This window comes from Vicugna pacos, chromosome 11, assembly GCF_048564905.1.
Source record: "Vicugna pacos chromosome 11, VicPac4, whole genome shotgun sequence".
Lineage (NCBI taxonomy): Eukaryota > Metazoa > Chordata > Mammalia > Artiodactyla > Camelidae > Vicugna > Vicugna pacos.
The window spans coordinates 40,698,143-40,706,691 of record NC_132997.1 but is presented as its reverse complement, the minus strand read 5'-3'; the positions used below and the strand labels follow the sequence as shown (position 1 = coordinate 40,706,691).

The window sequence follows — 8,549 nt, the reverse complement described above, 5'->3', positions numbered from 1 at the left end:
ATGATACAGAGAAAACTTTGGCACACGTTACACACTCTGTAACTTCCAGCCATCTTTGTCGTGACTAACTATGGCATTCTCACAAAAGACAATGAGACAGATATTATTGTCATCAATATATGAATAAAGCAGTGAGACTCAAAGAAGTGAAAAAACAGTGTACTCTCAAAATGTCACGGTCAATATGTGCCAGAAGTAGGATTCCAGCCCAGACTCAGCCAGTTTGAATATCTGCTCCTTTGCCTTGTCTGGACCACCTTCCCATGCATCAGGATTACGCCATCAGCATCGTCTCATCGCCCCTACATCCTGTAGTTTCCAGTGTGCTCTGCCAGCGGGACTTCCCTGCCTCTGGGTTAAAGTCCCAAGGGTCCACCCTGCAATGCATTTCTCACATTCCCTCCTCTGGCTACCATTCTGTAATGATTTCCCCCTCTCAGACAGGTACCAACATGTGATGACATCTAAGCACTGGCATTGGGAGAGTGGGACCCAGAGGCTTGCCTGACTCCTAGCTCTTATGGGTAGTTTCTTTGAGTTTTTATAAGAGAGTTTTAAGAATATACTGGGAGATATGTTCTCGTTCTAGAGAAATAGGCACACACAGAGAGTAACTCAATGATCTGATGAACGATTTTAGAAGATTCTCAGGCACCTCTGAGATCTATCCAGGGACTTCAGGGGAGGAATTCCTGCTCTGGAGAGAATCCTACAATGCTTTAGAGCACTAGTCAGCCCTGGAGCATCTCTTGGCCTGATACACAGTTTGCTTTCTGTAGAAGGAGGGGCTTTGGGGGGAAGAAATACCCTTGAGAAGCAGCCCATCTTCTGAGTGAATCTGGCAGATGCTGACGCCCTGCCTGATTAAGGGCTCTTTAAAGGAGAAGGTACTCAGCCCATCATCTGTGGACAGGAATGACCCCGTTAGCCCAGGATAACCACAGCCACTGCAGGGATGCATAAGCTAACAGTCACTAACAAATCCTGAGGCCCCTGGAGAGGAGGCAGCAGACGTGGAGGCTGAGGAAGCTTGTAGGAGTGGTGACAGAGCACCCTGGGACAGAGCAAGCCAACAAGGGACAGCAGCTGAGGGACAGCAGGTGTGCTCCCTACTGATGGAGAGCCAGCTGTGCCGGCAGGAACATGACTGTGGACTCAGACATGTAGGAAGTGTGAATCCCAGCATGATCAATTACCAGCTTTGGGACCATGCCTTTTTGAGTCTCATCTTCCCTTCCTACAAATTTGGACTAATAGTTTCTACCTTGCAGGGCTGACCTGAGAACGAGAGAGCATCTGTACGTAAAGGGTGGAGTACATACCCCGTATTACTGCCCTTCATTTTGCTTGATTGCTCTTTGCAGATATCGCGTTGTTTATAAACTGAAACTCTCTGGCACCCCTGCATCAAACACATCTATTGGCACCATTTTTCCAACAGCATTTGCTCACTTCGTGTCTCTGTGACACATTTTGCTAATTCACACAATATTTCAAACTTTTGTATCATTATTGTATTTGTTATAGTGACCTGTGGTCAGTGATCTTTGATGTCACTATTGCACTCTGATGTTACGACTCCCTGAAGGCTCAAATGATGGTTAGCATTTTTTAGCCAGAAAGTATTTGTAATTAAGGTAGGTAAATTGTTTTCTTAGACATAATGCTATTGCACACTTAATAGACTCCAATAGAGTATAAATGTAACTTTTACATGCACTGGGAAAACAAAAAATTCTGGTGACTCACTTTACCTCGGTAGTCTGGAACGAAACTTGCAGTATCTTCGTGGTTTGCATGTACCTGATCAATAAAAAGTTGCTGATATGGATATGGTTATGTCCATTCTTATTTGGAAACAATTAGGGATGCCTCAAAGAGTGTTTGAGGTTTCTTTGCATGTTTCAGGGATTCTGGTTGAAAATCAGAAGGATATCAGAGGAAGGGTTTGGTGACAGAGGACAGTTCACCGTGCACACTGGGCCATCTGGCCAGAGAGAGGTCACTTTGCAGGAAATGCTTCTCCCTCCTGGACGGCTGATTGCCATTTGGCTGATTGTTGCATTGAGACCGTGCACTGGGCAGAGATGCTCTGAAACAGCCTCTTTCCTCCCTGATGAGCACGATTTTACCTGCTTCCATCACACAAGTGCATTGCTAAGTGCTTTTAAACTCCACATACCTGAAATGGCGAATGTGTGTGCATGGACCTCAGTGTCCGTGCATGAGTGTGCATATAGCCTGTGTACACTGATTCCATTGGTGGATAAGTCTCGGTGTGTTGGTGGATATCTTGTTTTCCTCTGAGCTTGGATACCTGGTTGCCCCTGGCAACCGTATGCTTGACTCTGCCAACCGCTGAGCGCTCCTGGGACACATTTTATTGCTCACCCTGCTGCCCCCCTCTTCCAATCCTGACCATTGGCCATTGCAAATTTCTGTAGCAAGAGGTTTTTTTTTTTTTTTTGTCTTTTCCTTGCTATGGAGAGAACCTCTTCTCTCTCTGGCGCTCAACACCCAATGTCAAGTTCAGAGGTCAGAGAATGAAAGTTGGAGGGAGGGTCTGATATCACTGACCATCGTCCCTTTCTCCCTTACAGAAGGTGACTATTAATTAGCTCATCTGATTCATTTGGAATATGTGTACTTCTCTAATAAACAGTCTCTCTGACTTTACGTTGCAGAGAAGAGGAAAAAAAGACAGTAATTAAAGCTATTGGCACAGGAAATTGTTACCTATCTGGAGTTTCCTGGTATGAAAGGTGAGAAAAATAAGGATCAAACATAATTTCATTTATTAAAAGCCACCAATGATATGAAATAAAAGAATATTTTAGATACGAAAAAATGTCACACCAGGAACAGAAATGCTGTCTCTTTAACTGTGTTCATAGTCAGAAAAGGCCAGTTAAAATATTTTGAGCTTTTATCTCATCTTGCATTGCCAAGGTTAGGAGTGCAAAACAAGGCTTTTGTTAAGACATAGAGGCTAATTTTTGAGCCTGTAGCTGTGGGAGGGAAAGGTGAGTTCCTCCAGAAAGGTTACTGACAATAAAGGCAGAGGGTGATGAGTAAGTAATCCTTTGCCTTGGAAGCATAAGGCCACACGGAGACCCAAGTTCCCCACTGGATCTTGCCTATATCCCTGTGATTATTAAAGAAGGCGCAGACCAGAGGAACTGAGCATTCCTTCTGTGTGATCCCAGTGGTCTCTTCTTCCTTTGTGTGTCCTTGGTCTTCTTTCAATGCTTGAAAACATAAGATGAAGTACGGAATTGGCTTCACTTTGGCAAGATTTAGAAGGATTCAGAATTTAGAAGCTGGGAAGTTTTTTCGTAAGAAAATATAGAAACCCTTTGGGATTCCTGTCCAGATCCATGTGTCTGTTCAGATAATCTGGGAATGTCTGTGTGGTCCCTGCCTCCCTGTCCCCAGCCTCTGGAACCTGCAGCCAGCACTGGAGAAGTCTCTCATGGGTGTAGGGACAGAAGGACACGGCCCAGACAGTCTCCTTTCAGTGCCCAGAAGTTGAGATCTTGATCATGAAAATCAAACTCCTCAAGTCAGTCCTATTTGGCCCAAGGCTGGCAGTGGGGCTGTTTCTCCCACGAAGGCCTGGAAGTCAGAGGGGGACCTTGTGATGCAGAAGGTAAGGCTGGGGAGCATGTGAATCTGGAGGTCCAGGGCCCAGGCTGGTGATCCCAGGGCCATAGAAATGACAGGGCATCTGGATGTTCACTGGAAATTGGTACCCATGGACCTTCTGAGGGCCAAATATTGAGAAGCCAAGCTGTGAGTCCTCAAAGAATGATAGCTCCTTAGCCCTAAGGCTGAAGCACAGGGAAGCAACTTGTCTGAGGTCAGAGCAGGTATAGAGTTGAGAGAAGAAACAAAGTCACATGATGCTTAAAAGGATCTTCATTCCGCAAGGCCATAGAAACACTTCCCAAGGTTGTGTGGCCCAATTCTCTCCTAGGAATTTTCCAAGAAGTCCCATATTACAGGAAACTCTTAGGATAACCAAAAATTAGGATTGCTTCTCAGCCGGTCCCTCACATTGCTCCCCAGTCGATGTGGGGAAACTGTATACATACTGGGAGGGGAGGGGATGCCTCTACCTTCAATCGTATCTGAGGCCTAAGAATTTTCACTCATGACCATCCACACCAGTGGGATGGAACCCAGCTCACGCCCAGGAACAAGCAGAGAGCATTTCTTCACCCGAGAGAAGAAGAGGGTAGGGAGCAAAGTCAAGTTTTATTATTAAACAACTTTAATCCAAATGCTGATTATTATTTGCAGTGTCTGAAGGCACAAAATATACCTAAAATGTATGGAATCGTCTAAACAGAGTTATAAATCCAAAGAGCAAAGCATGAAAAAAAAAAAGATACATTCTGAGCTTGACACAGAAATCTGAGTCGGGAAGAATTTTTTTCTATAGAACTTGCTTGAATCTCAATCATTTCCCCTCATGCCAAGGGTAGGAAATTTTAAAAAATAACATAAACCTGGTGAGGAATAACACCATGAGGTGTTAAGATTTCTTTTTTTTAATAAGCAGAGTATCTTTCCCTCAGAGAGGCACCTGCTGTCTTATTCTCTTTCTCTCTGACACACGCACGCGCGCACGAACACACACACACACCCCCATCTCTCTCCTCTCCCTGACATCCATTCTAAGCAAAGCTGCCCGAGAAGACACCCATGGTATACCCCAGAAGGCAGGTCATTTCAGGGAAACAAACAAACAAAAAGACTTGAGTGTGGGTGGGATAAGGCAGTGAGACCAGAATTTGTTTAAAAAAATAGAGAAATATATATGAAAAAATTGACCATCCAGCGCAGGACTCCCTCGACCCCAAAGTGCTGATGGGAAGAAAATGAAACCTGTTTTTCCTCAGGGTAAGTGTCACCCACCACGGCTTCCTCACGTGCCTGCACCCAGCTCTGGGCTCTATACGCTCTGATTGGACAAATGTCAATGGATCACCGTGGTAGCACTAATATCGGGCCATTCTCAGCATCCAGAGATAAATAACATCATTATAAACACTCTTCTCCCCAGGGAGCTTTTAGCTGAGTGTGCGATGCCGCCGTTCCTTACTGCTCAATCATATCACGTGGGACTTCGGGAAAGAAATCAATCCTGGGCTGGTTATCACCCTCATAAATACTTCTCTGGGGTAACTCTACAAGGCTAGAGGAGAGGCGATCAATAGGACTTCGTATTTCTACACAACCACAGACCTGAGCTATCAGCCCTCTGAGGACTGACTGCTGGGGAGGGAGCCCTGCCCCTCCCAGTGCCAGACGTGGGCTGTGTTGACCACCCTGGCAGGTTAGGTGAGCAGAATCACCCTGGTCTCCAGAAGGAGAAGAGCTGAAGTGAGACAGCTCAGATGGCTGAGATCACTCTGCAGCTAGCATCTTTCCCCTAACTGCCACTCTGATTCTACAGTTTAATTGCCTCAGAAAGGGTAAGGGCGGGAGGGAGCGCTGTCAGATTGTCTTAGCCTTAAGAAATAGAGTTTCCTAGCAGGTTTGCCAGCTCAGGGATAGGCCCGGAATCTCAGAGACTATCTGATGCTCTCAGCCGGGAGGGTCCCTGCTAAGGGCTGGATCACAGGATGAGGGCTTCCAGTCTAGAGAAGGTGGTGAAATGACGTGAGGGCCCCTTCTGGGTCCTGGCCCTGTTTGGCAGACCCTCCTGCAGGGTTTAAGACCCAGAGACATCCTTTTGCTTTTGAAGCTATGTCCCTGGGGGCTGGGAATCACTTGTCTTCACACCACACAGAGTTACGCTGTTCTTTGGCTAGGAGCCAAGGCTTCCTCTTACCCGAACAAACATGGTCCTTTCTACCTATTCCAGGCACTCGCATCACCTAGAGCGCGGGTCTGCTCACCTGGGGTACCTCTCTCCCCTTCTTCAACAGGATTCTCTGACCTGAAACCACGAGTCCCACCCCAAGGGAATATTCTCCCCCTACCTGTCTTCTTGTCCCACCACCTCACCTGGTCCACAAAGCGCACCTCACTCCTCCCCATCCTTATGGACAAAGCCAAGCCCACCTCTGGCCAGCCTCCCCGAGGCAATGAGGGGGGCCTACCCTCCTTCTCCCATAGTCAATGACTTATTGATTCTTCTAATTAGGGGAGAAAAAAGTTAAAAAAAAAAAAAAAGGCCAACAGGATAACTAGAGCACATCGGCCTCAGAGCCCTCAGAGATGGTGGCCTCAGCCTGGATGCTTCTCTTGGGCCAGTGGCACACAGCGGCACGAGTGGAGGGACCCACAGCACCGCCCAGGGTCCCGGGAGCCTCTTCGGTCCCAGGCTGATGGGCAGAGCTGATCACCTTACAGCACAGCGACCCAGGGGCCAGGCCGAGGCGGGCTCGAGGCTCACCCTTTATCTACCCAAGAGGACTGAGAGGAACAAAGGGCCAGGAGCAGAGGAGCAGGGCAGGAAACCAACCGTGAGGCAGGGCAGCAGGCAGCCACCGGGGGCTCCTGCACAGGGACTGGCTGCTCACCTCCCCAGCCCCATCAGCCAGAGGGGCTCCTTCTCCTACGGCCCCTCCTGCCCTCGTCCTCAGAAAGGCCCGGGAACGGGGGGGGGGGGCTTCTTTGGCACTTCAGAATGATCACAAGTAATTTGCCTTTTTATTCATATAGAACAAAATTTACAAAGTCATTCATACAGTTTTTGTGTTTTTTTTTTACTGACTTCGAAAATTGGGAATATTCAAAATACACTTTTACCCCACTCCATTCTGTCATTATTTACACGTATATACAAGAAAAATGAGTCTCTGTGTCTGTGTGTATGTGTGCGTGTGTCGGTGTGTGTGTGGTCTGTGTCGTCATTTTCTGGTATTAAAAAGCTCTGCTGGTCGGGTGGGTGGACGGGCGGGCGGGCGGGTGGGAGGGCAGGCGGCGCGGTCAGATGGAGGTGCCGTGGGAGGTGTCCAGGGCCTCTGGAAGGACGCCTCCGGGCACCGGCTGGAAGGACATGGGGATGGGGGTCTTCACGGGGCTCTGGCGGAACAGCCCCCCGTTGGGCGACCTGTGTTTGCACTGCATGGAGGGCATGGTGGCCGAGCTGCTCAGGGGCAGAGGCAGGTTGCTGCCGGGCCCCGACGAGAGTGTCCGGCTGGTGCCGTGGCTGCTTTGCTCGGGCAGAAAGGTGCTGACCGACAGCTGCGTGTTCTGGTACTCCCGCGTCGGCTCCAAGGCCTGGCTGGGGGCCAGGCCCCCCATCTCCAGGGCCGAGAGCTCAATGGACGCTGGGGAAATCTGCTTGTGAGCGATGTCTTCATCCATGAGGCTGTTCATACGCCGATGCACCTGCTCCAGATTCACTTCTTTGTCCTGGAGGGCGAGCACAGGAAGGTCAGGCCAAGCCCTAACGGGAGCCAAGCCTGGCTTTCTACAAACTCTTGGAGGCCAGAGACCCCACGTCTGCTCAGCCTGCTGGGCAGTGGGTGACCATGCCCCCATTTCTCCCACCTCCCCTCAACCATATGGCCAGCCCTCAGTGACCTGGGGTACCAGGAGCCTAAGACACTGCCCCCGGGTAGCAAAAACCCTTTAAGCAGGACTTGGCAGCTCCCTTCTGCACTCTGCTTAGAATCACTGTCACACCCAGAGGCAACCCTTGGGAGAAGATGCTTTGAACAACTGGCAGAAATAGCAGAAGACAGGAGTCCCATGAGATTAATAATAGGAAATGGTCCTTGAGCCCCTAACGTGCCCCACGCATTTGCCATTTAGCGTTCACAACGCTCAAAAGACTCCACGTGATCATCCCCACTTTACACAGAAAGAGGCTTGGGTTCAGGAAGGTCAGTGACCTCCCCAGAGTCATACCCCCAGTGAGTGGAAGAGGCAGCTCCAGAAGCCTGGGGTACGCAAGATCTCCAGAGATGCCGGGGAGGGGACAGGTCCCTGTCTGGAAGGCGCATGGGTCCTGGATGAGGATGAGGGATGGGATGGTGAGTGAAGGGACTTCCCAGGAGTCAGCTGACCTTCCTGGTATCAGGCGTGTTGAGGTTGCTGAGATAAGTTACCCTCACACCTCACTCTTTTTCCATATGGTGAATGGCATCAAGGAAGTCGTTCACTTACATATTTGCATAAGAAAGAAAAAAGAACAGATATCATTCTTTGATATTTTTGTCTGAAGTGTCAGAATAAATCAAAGAGACCAAACTGCTTGAAAGCTGCTTTGACAAAGACTATGTGATCTGCTTCCTCAGTTTCTCCCCGGTGAGGTGGGGTACGAAGACCCACAGTGTCCATGGAAAAGCCACACCAGCCCCTCAATGAGGCGCTAGGAGTTAGTACCAATGTGCCAGGCAAGTTTGTTTCCACTGCCTATGCTTCCCTGGTGTCAAACTCCCAGAGAAATACCATGTCACAGCTCTGCTCTGAGACAGAACATCACAGCTGTCTAATGCTGACACCCATACAGCAGAGAGTGGAATCTGTCCCCTGCCCACCTCGTAGGGTTGTTAGAAATACCACAAACGTGAAAGTCTTGAATGTGC

General features: G+C 48.8%; 1 protein-coding gene across 2 annotated transcripts in view; it reads right to left on the bottom strand.

Annotated features, from left to right (window-relative positions):
• Nucleotides 1-6,644: 6,644 nt before the first annotated feature.
• The window catches only part of GRID1 (glutamate ionotropic receptor delta type subunit 1), a 624,094-nt gene continuing 622,189 nt past the window's right edge, over nt 6,645-8,549 (bottom strand). For both annotated transcript variants that reach the window (XM_031682334.2, XM_072972326.1), the window contains one exon: nt 6,645-7,371. In XM_031682334.2, the coding sequence (XP_031538194.2) occupies nt 6,943-7,371 (429 nt within the window). In that variant the 3' untranslated portion in view covers nt 6,645-6,942. The remainder of the gene's footprint in view (nt 7,372-8,549) is intronic.